At 46.5% G+C, this 18896-nt stretch overlaps 1 protein-coding gene across 1 annotated transcript in view; it reads right to left on the bottom strand.

Moving 5' to 3' along the window:
- The window catches only part of LOC117701319 (ubiquitin-like modifier-activating enzyme 1 Y), a 26078-nt gene extending 7552 nt beyond the window's left edge, over positions 1 to 18526 (bottom strand). Inside the window, exons 1-21 of the mRNA XM_034493097.2 lie at positions 18385 to 18526; positions 16263 to 16379; positions 16098 to 16153; positions 15845 to 16013; positions 15622 to 15756; positions 14910 to 15016; positions 14603 to 14693; positions 13837 to 13969; positions 11711 to 11808; positions 11466 to 11612; positions 11171 to 11347; positions 10955 to 11059; positions 10786 to 10866; positions 10119 to 10274; positions 8013 to 8178; positions 7534 to 7730; positions 4879 to 4943; positions 4451 to 4646; positions 3780 to 3854; positions 3487 to 3676; positions 2159 to 2247 (exon numbers count right to left, since the gene is read on the bottom strand). Of these exons, the coding sequence (XP_034348988.1) occupies positions 2159 to 2247; positions 3487 to 3676; positions 3780 to 3854; positions 4451 to 4646; positions 4879 to 4943; positions 7534 to 7730; positions 8013 to 8178; positions 10119 to 10274; positions 10786 to 10866; positions 10955 to 11059; positions 11171 to 11347; positions 11466 to 11612; positions 11711 to 11808; positions 13837 to 13969; positions 14603 to 14693; positions 14910 to 15016; positions 15622 to 15756; positions 15845 to 16013; positions 16098 to 16153; positions 16263 to 16379 (2550 nt within the window). The 5' untranslated portion in view covers positions 18385 to 18526. The remainder of the gene's footprint in view (positions 1 to 2158; positions 2248 to 3486; positions 3677 to 3779; positions 3855 to 4450; positions 4647 to 4878; positions 4944 to 7533; positions 7731 to 8012; positions 8179 to 10118; positions 10275 to 10785; positions 10867 to 10954; positions 11060 to 11170; positions 11348 to 11465; positions 11613 to 11710; positions 11809 to 13836; positions 13970 to 14602; positions 14694 to 14909; positions 15017 to 15621; positions 15757 to 15844; positions 16014 to 16097; positions 16154 to 16262; positions 16380 to 18384) is intronic.
- Between the last annotated feature and the right edge of the window lie 370 nt (positions 18527 to 18896).

Here is an 18896-nt window from a genome sequence, read left to right as displayed (position 1 = left end):
GCGTGTGCGTGTGCGTGTGCGTGTGTGATGCTTTTATTTTGTTAAGAGTTTGCCCAAGAAGCTCCTGATGATGGCCAGCACTGACAGGTAATATGGCTGCGCTACCAGCTTGGGCAGTGTCACCAAGGCTCATCTAATGCCATTACCAAGACTTACTGGAAAAGAGATGGTGCTGCTCACCCAATCCCCTCTGAAAACAAAAACCTATCAATCCTCTTATGAAGCCCACAGGAGCATGTAATCCCATCACGGAGGAGGTAGAGACAGAATGACCCTAACTTCAAGTCACCCTACGCGACATAAAATGCTGTCTTTAGAAACATTTATTATAACCAACAGCAAATAGTCTCTGGGCAGACGACTCAAGCTTCAAAGCAAAGCAAAACATAGCCTGGGCAAGGAGACACACCCAGACTAATTAGACTACTCTGGTCTACGGTCGAAGTGAAAGCCTGAAGGAAAGAGGTAGGGGAGGAAAAAAAAAAAAAAATCAAACCATCTGGAAAGACAGAGGCTGGGAGAGAGGACACTGCTTGACACAACATGGTGATACAGCAAATTCCCAGCTACCTAGATAAAGTAGGAGGGCTGCTTTTGAGCCTGGACAGAGCAAAGGTCTATCATAGTCAGTGTGGTGGGAGCAAAGGAGCCATACCGGAGTGACAGGAAATTGAGTGAAGGTGAGTAGCAGTGGGGAATGGGGATCTGGGGGGTAGCCACTACAAAGTCCCAGATGCCAGGGAAGCAAGAGGTTCCCAGGACCCAGCGGGGATGACATTAGCCGACACACACAACAAATAATCTGTAGAGATGATATCCAGTGGATAGGTTGAGGGACGGTACCACCTACCCGTCTCAAAAATTTTACCCAAGAATGGTTTCTATGTAAGGGAGATGCACAGAGGGAGGAGCAGAGACTGAGGAAAGGCCATCCAGACTGCTCCACATAGGCATCCATCCCATATGCAGTCACCAAACACAGACACTACTGCTGATGCCAAGAAGCGCTTGCTGACAGGAGCCTGGTATGGCTATCCCCTGAGAGGCTCTGCCAGGGCCTGACCAATACAGATGCGGATGCTCACAGCCAACCACCAGACTGAGCATGGGAATCCCAATGGAAGAGCTAGGGGAAGGACTGAAGGAACCCCATGGGAAAAAAAAAAAAAGATACGACAGTATCAACTAACATAACGGCACTTCCCAGAGCTCCCAGGGACTAAACCACCAAACAAAGAGCACCCACGGAGGGCTCCATAGATCCAGCCACAAATGTAGCAGAGAATGGCCTTGTCTGGAATCAGTGGAAAGGGAGGAGGCCCTTGGTCCTGTGGAGGCTCGAGGGGGATGCTAGGGTGGTGAGTGGCTGGGTGAGCACCCTCATTAGAGGCAGAGGAGTGGGGGAATGGGATGTGGGGGTTTGTGGAGGACAAACCAGGAATGGCGGTGTGGGGGGCAACATTTGAAACGTAAATAAAATCATCAATTAAAAAAAATTAAGAGTTTGGTGGGTTTTGTTGTTGTCATCCTTTCTCTTGAGGTGTTTTGTTTTCTTAGGTTTGGGAAGTCCTGTTGTAGTGGGTACGGAGGGGAAGATGATCTTAGAAGGACTTGGGCAAGGAGACGAATATGCTCAAAAGTATATTTAGAAAAAAAACCTTCTATATGCGTCGCCTTTGTTCAGGTCCCGTTTCTGTCATGTCTAGGAGATACAATCTCAAAGCACTATTTTTTTTTTTTTCTTTTTAAAAATCCCCTCGCTCTTACATTGTTTCTATCTTCTCTTCCCAAGTCTTAGGAGCAGCTGTGTTGTAGATGCAGCCACTGAACATACTGAACATACTGACTGACCTGTTGTGGTTTTTTGGAAATCAAGCCAGGTACTGGGAACCTAGCCAGGGCCCAAGAACTAGTGAACTAATGAATCTTAGAGAAGAAGCTGTTATCCTGACTTCACTAAGCCAGCCTAATTCCTAACTGCATGCTAAGTATCAACTCTTACGCCCACAGATGTAGCGCTCACCTCTCATCAAAGAAACTTCTTCTTGATACAGGAGGAGACCACTGCAGGCCCACAATCTTGACAAAAGCCTACTACTACTAGCCATCTGTGCCTACCATCCTAACTATCCCAGCTACCCCACCCCGAACCAAATACCTTCTCAAAGTCAATGGGGTACATCTTGAATCCAAGCAACTTGTCTGGAGTAGGAAGTGAAGTCTTGAGTTCCTCTAGGTGGCTGTCATCTGCAGAAAACAAAGGACACCACGGTCTCTGGTGAACCCACTGTACTGACCTGGTGGTCCTGAGTAACAAAGATGAATGCCTCACACAAGGAAGCAGCACATTCATACACAATGAAGGGTGGAAGGAACTCAATTACCCACCACTAAGTTAACAGACAAATTAGTAGAAGCCTACTAAGCTTTAAAAAGGGAAGAAAATTGCAGGAGCATATTAATGTACAGCCATTACACTAAATAAAATAGATGGGGCCCAGGAAGAAAAAAAATTCTGGTATGATTTTGCTTCTCTGTGGTTCCACTAATATGATACAGCTAGTGGTCAGAAAGATTGAAACAGAAAAGCAGAGGAAGTTTTTCAGGGACGGTGAGGTGGTAGAGGATGGGAGAAGTTGTTCAATGGGCATTAAGAGTTTAGTTTTATAAAATGAAGACAATGGAGCTGGGGGAAGTGATTCAGATAAGTTCACAGAAAGATAGAAATTAGTTAATGGGAAGAAATGGCAAGCAATGGTACAGGGGAGGGACATACTGTTACGAACAGTGAATGAAGGACTGGAAAAAGTCTGAAGATTGTTGGTCAAATATCACAAGGAGACAACTCCTCTGAAAGGGAAATTGAGCAACTGTATCAGCCTGAGAGATTTTTACAAGAGATTCTTCAGGGAGATCAGAAGACGAAGCAGAGCCTGTCACAGGAGTGCAGAAAGCCAGGTGTGCTTTAAGCAGATACAGAGAGGACAGGAACACAGAGGCAAAGTCTGAGGTAAGATACGTGGGTGGGAAAATTAGAGGTGACGCGTCACCCAGGAGACAAAGCAGCAAAGGTATCAAGACACCCAGGGGGCAGGGGGCAGGGGGCAGGGGGCAGGGGGCAGGGGGCAGGGGGCAGGGGGCAGGGGGCAGGGGGCAGGGGGCAGGGGGCAGGGGGCAGGGGGCAGGGGGCAGGGGGCAGGGGGCAGGGAGCAGGGAGCAGGGAGCAGTCAGGTTCTTCTTGCGTGGAAATAAATCAAGAAGAAACAACAAGAACTCTATAAAGTAATCACAGAAGGAAAGGGAATGGACCATTTCCATAAGCCTGTGTTGCAGAGAAATGAGATGACAGAACTTTGTTTTTCCATCCACCCACCCTTAAGCACAGAGAAGGTAACTCTCAGAAATACAGTGAAAATCATGAGGGAAGGGCTGAGTGGGACAGAAGACAAACAGATGATCCCTGAGTGAATGGTGACGCATTCCCACCGACGGTGGCACTGGTACTCTGCAGCTCCTGCTCAGAAACATGGATCCTGATGCCAGACTTGGGAGCAAACTTGGGGACCGGCAGAGACTTCAGGAGTTTGGCCACAGCAGCACAGTCCTGGGACCCTCCTAGTCCATATGTCTGAGCAAAAAGGTTGGCAGCAGCCATCACGTAATCTAGATGTAGGGGCTGAAAGAAAGGTATGGCAAAGAAAAGTTAGCTGAACAACCACAGGGTAAGAGTAGAGACTCACTCCCCACCCACCCACCTGGGAGATCCCAAGGACACTTACACTGTTTGTGTCAAAGGTGAGTGGATGTGGACAGCGTTTTGGTCCTGACCAAAAAAGTGCTCCAGAGCTTGTGAACTGGGAGAATGCAAACGTATGAAGAGGACTGAGGGAGAAGCAAGCACTCTCAGGCAATCCTCAGTCCAAGAAGCCTAGGTTCACCATTCTTGGGAATCTCAGGATGGGCCAAACACACAGCAAAGTTCAACTTACCAATTTATACCAGGATTAAGCTAAAACAGTGCAATACTAAGAAAAGCAAATTAATTAGTCCTTTCTAAAATACCCACAAGCCATTATCATACCTACATCACAGACATGGCTTACCAAGACATTAGGCATGACATGACCCAGTGTCAAACACAGCTGGGACTTGAACCCACAGATCGCTTATGCTTAACTATAAAACTTCTCACTTACAAGTACAGCCCTCAAAGAGAACTCAGATGCGGACTCAGTCCACAAGTGTAGCTGGAAAGGAAACTAAGCCCCTTGCTTGGCGGACAGAAGAAGGAAAACACAAATGCTTGCACCAAGTACTGGCCTACACCTTGCCTTGGGGTGCCTGTGGCAGCTAGACTGCCTTGGAAGGAACCATGTCCAGACAGAGGACAGTAAGCATCCAATTTCCTGGAAATGTGTTCGGCCAACTACATCCACTGAGTATATAATACCTGGTCTGGAGGGAAGCTGTGCAGCAACTGCTGGATGTTGTGAGAATACTGGGTGTGCCAGTGCTGGTAGGCCCAAGCCACACAGTCGGCCCAAGTCTGTGGCCTGTGCAGGACCAGGCTGTACTGTATAGCCTCCAGTACTTCCAAAGGCTGGGTGCCGCCGAGCTGCAGTGTCCGCTCCATGAACTTGGGGTCCCTACCAATGCAAAGACCTGGATTACTTCAGAGGCCTACAAGTAAGGTTTCTGGACAAGCCTTCTTTCTCCACGGAAAAAGTCAACCCTGACTCACTTCCCATCTTCCTCCATCAATGAGAGGCTCAAACAACCATTAATTATCCAACACATCCACTGAGGATGTGCCTGAGGAGAGCAGACAAGGACACCTTTGTTGACTGTTGGTCAGTCTGTTGGCTGTTGGTTACTTACGTGAGGTACTGGTTAACGTTTTCAGCTGACTGCTTGAAGAGCCCTTCAAACTCATCCCGAGCCCACTACAGACAGAGCAAACAAATGCGTGTCAGCAACACCCAACAAAACGGGTTCCTGTACACATCGGTGAGACAACCAGTTAGTAAAGCTTGTTCTGGGTGAAGACTGCATTCAATCTGTACAATGAGGGTACCCACATGTTCCAGACCAGTGGTCATACTTTGCAGCCAAGTACGTATGTGTGAGAACCTGGAACGTTCAATGGCAATGCAGGTGTGACGTGTTTGTATTTTAAGAAAGAGGGACAAAGAAAGAAATCACACTTAAAAGAACAATGATCCATAGGCAGTTTTACTTTTAGTACTGGGCAGAACGGTACCCAGGTCTCACTCAACAGGAATTCCTCCCCCCCCCCAACACCCCCCCCCCCGTCCCCCACCAAGGTTTCTGAGAACTAGGAGGGCACTGCTGAAATGGTCCGAGGCATCTATACAGACACTGGACATACAGGTGCTAAATTCTAACTCTTACACATACTAACCTGCTTTTATGATCTATTTCAGAGGAACAGACACCCCTGTAGCCATCTGGTTTTTAAGTCTCTGATCTAACTAGCATTTACGCTCATCAAATAGTGAATGAGCACATGCATACTGCAAAACTGAGTATGGTGCCAACTACAAACCCACTGCTAAGAACTTTAACCAAAGTATATGAACAGCCCATATCCAGCTTAAGTGCTTTACAAAATCTTGCTGGTAGGTATTACTTCAATGCACATTTTGCAGATAAGGAATCTGAGGACCAGACAGGGCTCCTACAAAGTTACTGAACACATTCCAAAACCTTTTTGCACTTCTCTGCCTGCTGTGCATTATTGCAACCTCAAACAAGAAACGGGACAAGGTAATGCGGTCAGAACTCTCCAGTCGATTCCTTCCTGATCTCCAACCCCTCAGCATGGCTTCTGTACTGGCTGGCTTTGTGTGTCAACTTGACACACGCTATAGAGTTATCGCAGAGAAAGGAGCCTCCCTTGAGAAAATGCCTCCATGAGATCCAGCCATAAGGCATTTCTTCAATTAATTAATGATCAAGGGTGGGAGGGCCCATTGTGGGCGGTGCCATCCCTGGGCTGGTAGTCTTGGGTTCTATTAAGAGAGCAAGCTGAGCAAGCCAGGGGAAGCAAGCCAGGAAGCAGCACCCCTCCTTGGCCTTTGCATCAGCTCCTGCTTCCTGACCTGTCTGACTTCCAGTTCTGACTTCCTTTGATAATAAACAGCAATGTGGAAATGTAAGCTGAATAAATCCTTCCCTCCCCAACTTGCTTCTTGGCCATAATGTTTGTGCAGGAACAGAAACCCTAAGACACCTCCAATATACTGACACTATGAACCTACGGGCAAACAGAATCCAAATAGCCCGACACACCCTGCCGGACTGGAAGGACACAAGCAGGACTAGGCTCTCAACCAGAGGGCACACAAGATTATGTACTTGACTACACAGACAGGAGCCACACTGAAAAACCAGCTGCTTAACTCACTCTGGGCAAGAGTTTAACAAACCAAAAATGCACTGACTATTACAGGTAATTTAGAAAATCAGCAGAAACAACATTAGCTGATTTGTGTAGCAAAGAGCATCGCTTATAGATCATTCCCACTGCTTAGACACACGTCCAATTGATGTTCTCTTTAACCCGTTCCAAAGTAAAAGGTTAAGGTTAATTATTGTATTTAAAATAGTTTTCACACAATACAGTTTGATTCTATTTTTTCCTTCTGTCAACCCCTCCCTCCCAGAACCTCCTAAACTCCCTAGCCACTTAACTCATGTGCCATCTCTCAAGAAAACACAATAAAAAGTCAAACCCAAAAGAAACGAAAACCCACCAGCAAGGCAAGAAATACCAGAACAGAAGTGCACAAGGAAAAAACCTGAGGTCCACCCGGCCACCTGCGTCTGGGCATGTGGTTGACAGATGCCATAACATTCCACTGTAGAAGACAATGTGTTTTCCTTTTCTAGGCAGGTATCAACCCTTTTGGTTACAGCTGGAACTTTGTGCGGACTTCCCCTTCTTTGTGTTGGGACTGTCTGGTTTTGTTTTTTTTTTGTTTGTTTTTTTGTTTGTTTTTTTGTTTGTTTGTTTGTTTTGTTTTGTTTTTTTTTTGAGACAGGGTTTCTCTGTGTAGTCCTGGCACTCACTCTGTAGACCAGGCTGGCCTCGAACTCAGAAGTCCACCTGCCTCTGCCTCCCAAGGGCTGGGATTAAAGGCGGGTGCCACCACTGCCCGGCTTTGTGTGGGGATTTTGCTTGGTTTGAACTTGTACAATTTCGAGTGCTGTCACCACAAGTGGATAACTGTAAAGAAGCCATGTCTGATAGATACACATGTGGGCTGATAACACATATCATCTCAGAGACGTGTGACAACTCACACAAGATGTACCCAAAGGTAAAGTTCTTTTTAAAAGAAGAGAACCAACGGCAGGTACTCTGGCTTCTGGCATAAAGACAGGGGATGTGTTCCAGACACAGAACACACAGGAAACTAGAATCTGTAGCATGAGACTGGCAAAGGCTTGATGACCTAACCCTTTCATCTCCCATTCCTCTCATCTCCCATTCCTCCCAAGGTTGATCACCTGCAGGGTGTGCTCAATGGCATTGGGGAAGTTCTTCAGTGTGCAGATAGGGATGGACTTCTCAGGTGGGTCCTGGCTTGAGCTGTAAGATTCTGTCAAGAAGGGAACAACCACCTGCACGTTGCCCTTGGTGCCCAGCGTGCCTGATTCCAGCAGAGGCTTACGATAGTAAACACAACGACGGTCCACGTATAATCCTTCAGGGAGATGGGAAGAAATGGCAGATGAGTAGCAGGTGTGCTTAGATGAGACAGGAACACATGCCAGCTTAGTCTATAGAGTGAGTTCCAGGACAGCCAAGGCTACATAGAAAAACCCTGTCTCAAAAACAAACACAACAACGACAACAACAAAAACAAACCAAGCCAAAACAAACAAATAAACAAACAAAAAAACCAAACAAGACAAGACAGGAACACAAGAACCTCACACATACACACTACCTTGCTCTTGCCCTCCTCACTCAACTCCAAACTTACGAGCATCCACATTGTCTAGGGCATTGGCCACACCATCCAGGTTTTGGAAGAAGTCATCATCATAGACGTGTTCTGTCTCAGGGCCTACTCGATTCTGGTGGCTGAAGACCCTGATGTGTGGATTTATGTCACGCACTGCTGCAGCAGCAGTCTCAGACTTTAATTTCTGGGTGGGGATATGAAAAACAGAGGTGTTTCCCATACACTGATACAACAAAACCCCACAGAGACAGCCCAAGATTTATCTCATAAAGGGCAAAACAAGGCTCAAAGTCAACCAGGCTCCAATTGCATCAATCAATACCATCTGGCTGGCCACAACAGATACTATAAAGGAGATTAGGGACCACAGAATGCTCTTTGATGACAGCTACATTTCTATCATTCGTAAAATCCTGTTCTCTTTTGCTTTAAGGGTTTTACATGAAATTTGGCACCACAGAGTATTTTGAGCACTAGAACAAGAAACGAGGTCAGAATGTCTCAATAGCCACTCTATTTTCAATTAATAACATCCAGAGTAACCCAAATAAAACCACAGACAGACTGAGTCATGTTTGGCTTTTCAAAAGCCACCTCTGGTTCTACTTTCACTTAGGGTATAAATGGGTTGTGGCCTCCTCCACCTGAACTCTCTGTTCTTTAAATAGCACACACCCGAATGTCATTCATATCTTCCCCTCAGGCTTCTACTACTTTTGCATGGTCAACTGTTTGCCTACATACCGGGACTGTTACACCACCGAAATGTCAATTTCCCAAGGAGAAAGTCTTCATAAGCACTGAAGACAAGTACCCTCCTAACATTTCCAATTGCTACTTCTCTGTTCCTCATTACTTCTCTTACACATCTGAAATTCTAACATTAACCATATGCCACTTACTACAACAGTAGCTACAAATGCTCAGAGAAGAATCTCCCAAAAGAACTTTTGGGAGTATACCTCATAAGCACCACAACTTCCCATGTTAGGATTTTAACCAGAATATTTAAAAGCATTAGTCCAGTTTACACAGTATGTCAAGAACATATGAGATAAGCATAAGCATTTATCATGTAAAATGCTTTCAGTACAGAACATCCCTGAGGACTCAGACCGTACTCACATATTTATAAATACATTTTAGATTACATACTCTCTTACAACAGCTATGTGAGTGTATGTGTGTGTCCCTCTGGATGTATGTATGTATGTATGTGTATGTACGTACGTGTACACACACACACACACACACACACACACACACACACACACACACACAGATGTATACAGGCACACACATGCGTATTTACATACACAGTTCATGGATGAACTAGTGGGATACTTGTACAGTAGTAGTACTAGTACATATAGACTATGAAGAGTTCTTCCTTGCTGTTTGTTCGCTTTTTTTTTTTTTTTTAATTGGCCTGTCATCACATCCTGGTTATCTGGAAAATAGCTTCCCAGCTTTCCTGAACTGGCTTTCTAAAAGTGTGGAAGAAATTTGTCCTTTCCACCGATAAAGCAATCTGGCAGAGGAAAGACAAACAGTATTTTTAAGTATCATTTAAGTTATTATTGAGTCTTCCAGACTCAATGTTACAGGAGGAGGATACCAAAATGCATTCAGGAAGCTTCTCACTTGCTCCAATCTTCCCATTAAGAGAGAGCCAGAAACATTTCTTTTGTTACCCTTATCTCTTCTAAATCTAGAGTCTAGGATGCTTAGTGTAAAACGAAGCAAAGGAAAGATGGATTATCAGCAAGTCAATCAAGCTACACTGACCTGTAGGGAATGCCCAGTTATGCCTCTATTACCCATCTCACAATGTCACATCTGCAATGCACAAGCATCCAAGCTTAGTAGGTGGGGAGGGAAAACCAGGCAAATTAAAAAAATGTGCCAGGTAATAATGTCTACTGACCTCACACCTGAAGGTCTGAAAAAAACAGGAGGGAACGAGAGGGGAGGGGAGGGGAGGGGAGGGGAGGGGAGGGGAGGGGAGGGGAGGGGAGGGGAGGGGAGGGGAGGGGAGGGGAGGGGAGGGGAGGGGAGGAGAAACATCTGAGCCATTTAGACTCGACTCAAACCGAAGAGACAAAGCCATGCCATCCTACTCACTGTGACGTCCCAGGGACGGAAGAGAAACTGTCTGTTCAGGTTTGACTTCTCAATGGTGTCCATGTCCGTAACCGTGATTTCTCCCCCCTCCCCACAGCCAAGGCCAATCATGGCAAAGTTCTTGAGCAGCTCACAGCCAATGGCACCTGCACCTACCTAGAAGTTGGTAAACCATCTGATCAGAATGAATAGTGATGGCATATGCTAACCCACCATTCCTTACTCAAAAAAAAAAAACAAAAAAACAAAAAACCACCACCAAAACAACACAAGACTGTGTAGTAACACACATTCAACTCACTCAGACAGACAGACATTCCTGTGGGTAACTGAGAGAGGGGAGAAAGAGAGATACATGAAGCCTTTCCTTGACCAACCACAAAAGAGAGTAAGGTGACATGATCAGGATAGGAAAACCGAAAGACCCCTCCCCAAAACGATCAGGGAGGAAGAGAGGAAGGGGAAGGGAGAGGGAGGAGGAGAGGAGAGGGAGAGAGAGGGAGAAAGGGAGGGAGGGAAGAGGAGAGGGAAGGAGGGAGGGAGGGAGGGAGGGAAGAGGGAAGGAGAGAGGAAGTGTAGAGAGAGAGAGAGAGAGAGAGAGAGAGAGAGAGAGAGAGAGAGATCGAGATCTTAAAGAGGGTAGACAGAGGCCATTAGTGTCAATCACCAGGAAGTACTTCTGCTTGCCAAGCTTCTCTTGTAGGTCTGATCCAAATACAGCCACTTGCCCATCGTAACGGTTCTGGCGCTGTATTTATGTGAATGAGTACAGACAGTTCAGAGAGACACTTCCCTCAAGATGTTCCCAAAGTTTCCCACTGTTCCCATAGACCTACCGGCAGGCACTTGTCTTCCATGAAAGGCACTCTGTGCTCCGGGAGACACTCAAGAGCATCAAAGTACAACCACTGCCTAATGGGCATAAACTTTCCGGAACAAGCCTGGAGAAAGAAATGTTGTCGGCCGCTTAACTGGAAGCGATAGGGACTAAAAGGCTCAGTGATGGAATCAGAAGCACACAGCAGTCCACACCCTTTTCTACTAGCACTGACCTTCATGACCTCCTGGGCAGCCAAACCACCAATGAAGGCATTCATGGGTGCCAGATCCCCAGCTGCTACATAGGCCAACTTCTGGATGAGGTCTACATCCAGGCAATCCTGATGAACTGCTGGCAAAGCCTGAGCATTCACAGCTTGTGCTAAGGTCACCATTTCTGCAGCATCTTCCTGGTTGGACACAAAAGGAACCAAGATAGAGCCTATCAGGTCCCACTGGAGGAAGAACGGGCACAGGTACAGGAAACAGACAAATCAGAGGTTCCTGGCTGGCTTCCCACTCATTTACCTCATTATGGGGCCGAGGAGGCCTGCCGTGAAGAGTGCAGAACTGATGCAGGGCCTGGAAGCCAACGTGGAGCTGAGCAGGGCGACAGCACTTAGCAAAATCTGTCACCACAAACTCTGGCTCTGCCAGCGAGGCAAGCAGGGGTTTCTGTGGATAATGGAGCATTGAGACAAGATGTGAATAACCTATGAATCTCAAAAGCAGGAGTCCTTCTATCTACTCACAGCCCCTAACCACCTACTCACAAAACTGATCTTCTGAGATACTTTCACTTGACTGACAATGCCTCCACGGATGTACTCAGAGAAGCTGGAGGTATCACAGATACTAAAGGTATAGGGACCTGAAAGATGAAAAAGATGGACAAGACTGCCAGTCCAATCCATGCCCCTGCCACCCTCCCAAGATCACGCACAAAAATCTCACAGTCCAAGCCTAAGACACATCAGCTTTTTTTTTTTTTTTTTTTTTTTTAAATTGAAAGCTCTACTCAGATAGGAGCAGGCAAGCAGGCAAGCAGGCAAGCAGGCAAGCAAGCAGACAAAAACAAACCAAAACACATCCATCAAAGGCATTTGACTACACAACTCTCATCCAAGCACTTGAGAAGTCAACTCAGGAGGATTCAGAGTTCAAAGCTAGCCAAGGGCTACCCATACCAACTGGATGGCCACAATCTCACTCATACAGCTTCAGACTCTGGGCGCTAGGAAGGTAACACCACAGCATCTGGCTTCTGTTTCAATGCAGAAAAACAAAATGGGGGAGGGAACAGATGGCTCCTCTGTCCAAGATCTGAATTCAGTGGCTGAGAGTGAGTGCTTCTTGCTCTCCCAGAAAGCAGGAACTTGATTAAGTTCCCAGCACCTACACCGGGCAGCTCACAAGTGTCTGTAGCTCTCAGACATATCCCAGAACATATTCACACATACAAAAATACAATCAATTTAAAACAAGACAGAAAGAAATCTACTTGTCTCCATCTCCCAACGTCCACTACGTTACTAATACTTAGTGACTATCGAGAAGAAAAAGTCTGTACACGTTCAAAACAAAAGCCATTCTTTTTCACGTGCCTGTTGATTTGGAGACGGGGGTCCAACATTGCCCAGGCCGGCCTCTTGTTCTGTAACTAAGGCTGGGCTTGAACTCTAATCCTCCTGCATCCACCCCCTGAGTACCAGGATTACAGGTGCATGCCATCATCCACAATGGCAACCAGTTTTCCTTTCCTACACACACTTTGTGTTCACAGAGCCCAAGGGTGGAGGGCCACAAAACATACAAAAAGGGAGTCTTTGGTCCCCCTCTCTTCACTGATTAGTTTCAGTTTCAGCTCATGCACAAAGACTTCCTGGCAAACAGGCATCACCTTGAGTGCTCAGAATCACACTCACTCAAGTCTGGACATTACAAAGGAGTTGACACCAGGGTTAACTAGATGAATCTAGTAATGAGTAAATCTAGCAATGACTAAAGTTCAGCATGCCAGGACAACTGAAGACAGCATCAAATATGTAAGGCTCACAAGTACCTTACATCTCTCAAACAATTATGAAACATCATGCTACTCTGACTGTGGTTGAGCTCACACATCTCACTTTAGTTTTGGGAATATCATCTCTACAGAAGCATCAGTTAATCTCACACCCCTGCTGGGATTCACTGTATTTGGCCTACTGCATACACAAATTGCTGTGTTTTAAAGTACCACAGACTCTCCTTCTTAACTCTTCCATCACTACCACACTGTCGTCATACATTTGCTCAATGAAACAGTTTGGACGACCGAGGTGAGCCCTCAGGATCCATCTTTATCTGTTCCACCCAACTCCCCAGTGTAGTGGTTACTTACACAGAATGTGCTGCCATCTTGTCTGCATAACAGCATTTTGCATGGCTAGTCTAAATTCAACCTTGGTCATAATGCTTACAGAGCAAGCATCTTACAAACTGAGCCATCTTTCCAGCCATTAGTATACCAGAACCTAGCTTACAATCACACACACTAGAAAGGACCTAGTCACTTCGTCCTTTTATAGCTTAAGAGAGAGAATTTAATTGTCTAACCTAAGACCAAAAGGGAGGAAAGTCAAAAGGCAATAAACCAAGGAGTAAGTGGGCTGTCTCAGAAAATAAGTGAGAATCAGTCCAATGCCACAGAAAGAGACGGTGCAGTAGAGGTGGGAGACACAAATTAGGCAGTGTTTTATCAAGGCATGGTGGCTTGAATCCCAGCATTCAGGAATCAGCACTCAGGCAAGAGCCCAGCCTGCTGACAAAGTTCCACGGTGACCTCTTGGCTTCTGAGACAGCCCATATCACACTGCCAACCTTCCTTCCTCACACTCCTTCCCCAGGCTTGCCATACCCAGAACTTTGATCTCTATGGGACCAATGCCATTGAGTTCACTCATGCCCTGAACTTCTGTGAAAGAGACAAAGTCACCACTTTCAAATCCATGCCGGGATTCCTCCAAGCAAGTGACAATTCCTGGATTCTCCTGGTTGGAGAAAAAGAAAAGAAAAAGAAAAAGTAAAAGAAAAAGAAAAAGATTAAGAGTTAAGTCATGCACAGTGTGGCATACTTACAGTCCTACCACCCTGGAAGGTGAAACAGAAGGTTCACCCTGAATTCAAACCTAGTCTTAACTACATTATGGAGCATGTCTCACTCATAATCACCCACCACCCACCACCCACCACCCACCACCCACCACCCACCACCCACCACCCACCACCCACCACCCACCACCCACCACCCACCACCCACCACCCACCTGAAAAACTACCCAAGATTTATAGTCAAGGGCAGGCAACTATTGGTTCGGGATGTTTAATTTACCTCAGTGATAGGTAACTCACCTATTCAGTGACAGATCCCAAGTTCAATTGTTGGGTGGGGGCAGGGGAAGGGAAGGGAAGGAAAGGGGGAACAGGAAAAGAATTTTCAAAAGTGAGAGGGAAAGGGAAAAGAAAGGAAAAGGAATCATCAAGATGAAGGAAAGGGGAGAAAGGAAGGAGAGGAGAGAAAAGAAAGGAGGGTCAGAGAACAGGAAAAGAAAAGGGGGGGGGGGAAAGAACCAATTACTGCTGACTTCTGCATGAGAATCACCTATGGAGCTGGCCTCCCTTACCTTAGTGATCATCGACACCATGGCACTGAGTGGCTGTTCCCCATTTGAATCAGTGATAATCATTTCCTCTCCAAAGTCACAAAAGAGTTGTCTAGGAAAGGAGGCAAAGGGAGTGAGTGCTACTTTGGACCCAAGCACAGGGCCTTCCAGCACTCAAGGTACTGGAGTGGGTCAAGTGATACTCATACCACATAGGAAAAAAATGAAAAAAAATCACTTCAAATCTGGTTGGTGGAGTGAAGACTTGGGAGACTCTTGGCCTATGTTTGCTAAAAGTTAGACAAGAGAGAGACAAGCAAGCACTCACCCAACTAGGCCCCGAGTATCTGCTACTACCAGCTTGATTCCATGGCTATGGCAGAATTCACCCACCTGCAGCTGATACTCCAAAGGAGTGTTGGTAAGAACCACTACCTGTAAAGACCAATAGGTTCAGGTTTGGGGTGGAGTGAGAGAATAAAAATGCTGACAGAGGTGAAGAAGAAGGGAGAAGAATCTAACACCCAAGCTTTGCTGGCTCAGCCTTTTGTCACATGGACACACAAGTGTCAATGGGTGCCCGGCATGGTAAGGGACAGAGAACAGCATTTAAAAACACTACCAACTATGGCAAGAACAATAGCAGTGCTGGACAAACTAACAAGGTCTTAAGACCAGCTAAGTTCATTTATCTGGTGAAAACAGACAGATGGCTACCTACAGCCAGCTTATATTCATCAAGAGTGATTACCCAGTCAGCCTGGGTTCCTCTCATTACACCTGCTTGTACAAGGGCTTGAGAATTATACATGCAGGTGATGTGCTCCAGATCTCACTATAACACAACAGCCTTCTACAAAAGAATCTGCATCCCGGCACAACCCCTCCCCCCCCCCACACACACACACCTTCTCCCCCGAGCTCTAACTGCTATCTACCTCTCCTAGTTTTCCAGAACCAAAGCAGACACTAGGTACCAGCCTAAAGGACAACAAACCTAGAAGAATAAGACGGGAGGCATTGGGGATACTCCAGGGTACCTGAAAACCACTAAGGAAGTCCTCAAATAGAGGTCCAGTGTAGGTGAGCACAGGAACGTAACTGTTGAGTTCAGCAAGGCGTGGTTGGGATATCTCAGCTCGGTTTTTACCAATATCTTCCTCACGTAGGTAGAACTATAAAAAGGGGGTAGAAAGATAGGACTGAAAACAAATGCAGTGAACACGCTGGAGCCTAGGGAAAAGAGAAGCCAAAAAGAGATACCTGGGAAGACAGATCAGCCCACTGGGCAGTGCCCTGGTCATGGAGAGTAACAGCCTTGACGCCACCAAGGATGATATTCTTGGCAATTTCCACACCCAGGCCCTGCAGGCCTGATATCAGTACACTGGAAGTCTGGAGATGCTTCATTGCCTCATGACCGAGTACATACCTGTCAGCAAAGAACTCTAGATTAGGGCCTGCCCCACTCTGTGCCTTCTCCCAATCTCCATCTCCCATCCTGGGTACCACTCACAGCTGGCGGGAGTAAAGACCTTCATCTATGTCCATTTCCTTGCTTTTCGACATTCCCTAAAGATGAGCATAGAGGTCCAGGGGAGATAAAATAGCAGTGAGACTTAGACAGAGGTACTTCACCACCCCCACTGATTGCTTCCATCCTGACAAAAGTCATACTCACGTTGGTTGGCCCTGGGGGCACGTCAGGCATCACAGAATAGGTAGGAGACCAACTAGAATCCAGCTTAGAGTCCGGTCCAGACACTTTGCGTTTCTTGGACAGGACTGATCTGGACATCTAAAGAAACAGGAAACATCACAGGTGAGGCTCTGTGGCAGGAACACTCTCTTCACAAAGGTTTTGTTTGCCCGTGTGTGTGTGTGTGTGTGTGTGTGTGTGTGTGTGTGTGTGTGTGTGTGTGCGCGCGCGTGCTCTCGTGCACGTGTGTGTACACTGCTATCCTCCTCTGACAAGAGAAGGCACTGAAGATAGATCTGTTAAGTCAAACTAATATAGCTTTTAATGGTCAGTGTAGAGGGTAAAAAGTGTGCACACAGATAAGCAGCAGGGAAGCCAGGAAAGTTTAAGCAAGCACACAGGCATCCTTCAAAGGAAAGAGATGTTTACCTTCCTTTCTCCTGGAATGCTGGGAATAGATGTAGTTTACACCCTGGTGACACTTTGCTGTCTGTTGAGCCAGGCTCCACCCCTAACTCCCAGAAATCATGTTTTACTTATCCTAGCACCTTTCCCTCTAAGTCCTGGACACTGCTTCTAGGCTATAAAACCCATTCTTATGAGGGATGTGACTGTACTTACCGACAGCCTCAGTGGTTCCTACGCCACCTCAGGGCCAGGCCAATGGTAACGGACACAGCCCTTATGCTTACCTCCACCAACCTCTCTCTAAGCCCTAAATCTCTGGCACTATTCCGAATCAGTAACACCCATACCCATCCTTGTGAAAGAAGCCAGGGTGTAAACAATCTCAGTGTTTTAAATCTGGTGCACTTGGGACTGAATTATTATTAGAATGCGTACTTCCAAAATTGTGCCGTGCTTAAATATGGCTAAAGTATCATGATCTGGGTCAGACTCCTGGGCCAAGCACCAGTTCCAGTATCAGGCTGATCCCAGTTTCATTCTTAGTTCATCCTGATGGTTTACCTGCCTGCTGTAAAGCCCGCAAGGATGCTACAGTGGGTAGATCAGAACTTTAATAAAAGTTTACATCCAAAAGAACCGGCGAGCAGACACTGCTTAGATCCCAAACTGAAACTGGGTATGTCTAAGCAATAAAATGGAATCCCACATTAGACACTGCTTTTGAAGCTAGAGGTAGGGAAAGGATGAGAATTATGTTAGGCCCTGACAAACCCAGACCGGGAGAGTTACTGCAGAGGGACTATACATCCCAACAAGTCCTGTCTTTGGGAAGTTCTTCAGTTAACTAAAGTTACTCTGTTGAGAGAGTCCAGGGTCCACGGAAAGATTGACGTTATACCACAAAGGCAGACGAGTCTAAGTACACGTGCAGGGAATGCTACAAACTGGCTCTAAGCAATCTTTTCAGGGTGGTACGTGGGTTCTAGTTCTCTGGCTTGAAATCCATCCATAGGAGAGATCTTATGTAAAACATTATCTACACTGGACAAAAAGAACAGGCAAATGCATGACAAAGGCGCCAAGCCCAGGTGAATCACTCCTAAGTTTATGTCTAAAATTCCGGTGTCTCTTTCTAGGAAAATGATAGCCAAACAAAATAAAACAAACAAACAAAAGAGAACCCCAACACCCAAACAAAAAACCACAAAGAAACAAAACAACAATTGTAGACTTCGTCCTTTTGTTCTTTTTTTTTTTAATCGTAATTAACCATATTAACTGCACAGATTAATAACATCCCGTATCTTAATACCTATAATGCCCCTGCTAGCCTTTCTGCACAACAAAATGTTCTTACAGGAGCCTATGTTGCTGACGTACTAAAAATAGGTCGAGGAAAACACTTTACAAAACACTAGGTCACAGAGGGGGTGACCGCGGTTGGAAAGGTTCACCCACGACTGGAGACCCGGCCTAACACCGCCCTCTCCTCCGCAATACTGCCTGCACAACTAACAGAAACCACTGCCTACCCACCTGTTGGCCCTGAACCCAGGGTAAGGACATCAAACTGAGCTCCTTAACCTGATACGAATCCTTTCACTGTACTGTCCCACCAGGCCGTCCGTATCAACTAGGCCTGCCTACGCGGCGCAACGGCTCCTGAGGCCCCCACCACAGAGACCCAGATTGTTACCAATGCTGGTGCCTGTTTGCGCTCCCTGCCGCTCTCTTCGTACTTCCTCTTCCTCGAAGACCCGGTCCGAAACCCGCGCAGCCTCCACCTTCAGGTCCCCGGCCAGCAGCCAGTTTCTTGGGGAACTCCTTCCACAAAAGGCGCGTCCTTCTCCTCACACGAGGAACAAGATGGCGCCGGCCCAGCCGGAAGCGGAAGGGAGGAGCGTGACCCACGCTCGTCATGAATCATTTATGACGCACTCAGCCAGCAGGAATGAATATGCAAGAGGAGGGCAGAGCTTTAAGGTCCTGTTGGGAGCCTCAGCTCTCCGAGACAGTCTAGCTCCTCACAGAAATGGTCATTGCTCCTCCTGGAAGTATGAAATCTCAGGGAAATCTGCTGGAAAATGCTTACAATACAGGCAGGTAAGAGGACACGACAGCCGAACACAACATAGAGCATGCCTTGAAGGTGTAAGCTCTTAGTCACTTCCCTGTGCTATGGGATCTTTCTACAACCCAGCAAATAAT

Source organism: Arvicanthis niloticus (genome assembly GCF_011762505.2).
Source record: "Arvicanthis niloticus isolate mArvNil1 chromosome Y unlocalized genomic scaffold, mArvNil1.pat.X SUPER_Y_unloc_4, whole genome shotgun sequence".
Lineage (NCBI taxonomy): Eukaryota > Metazoa > Chordata > Mammalia > Rodentia > Muridae > Arvicanthis > Arvicanthis niloticus.
This window is presented reverse-complemented; position numbering and strand designations above follow the sequence as displayed.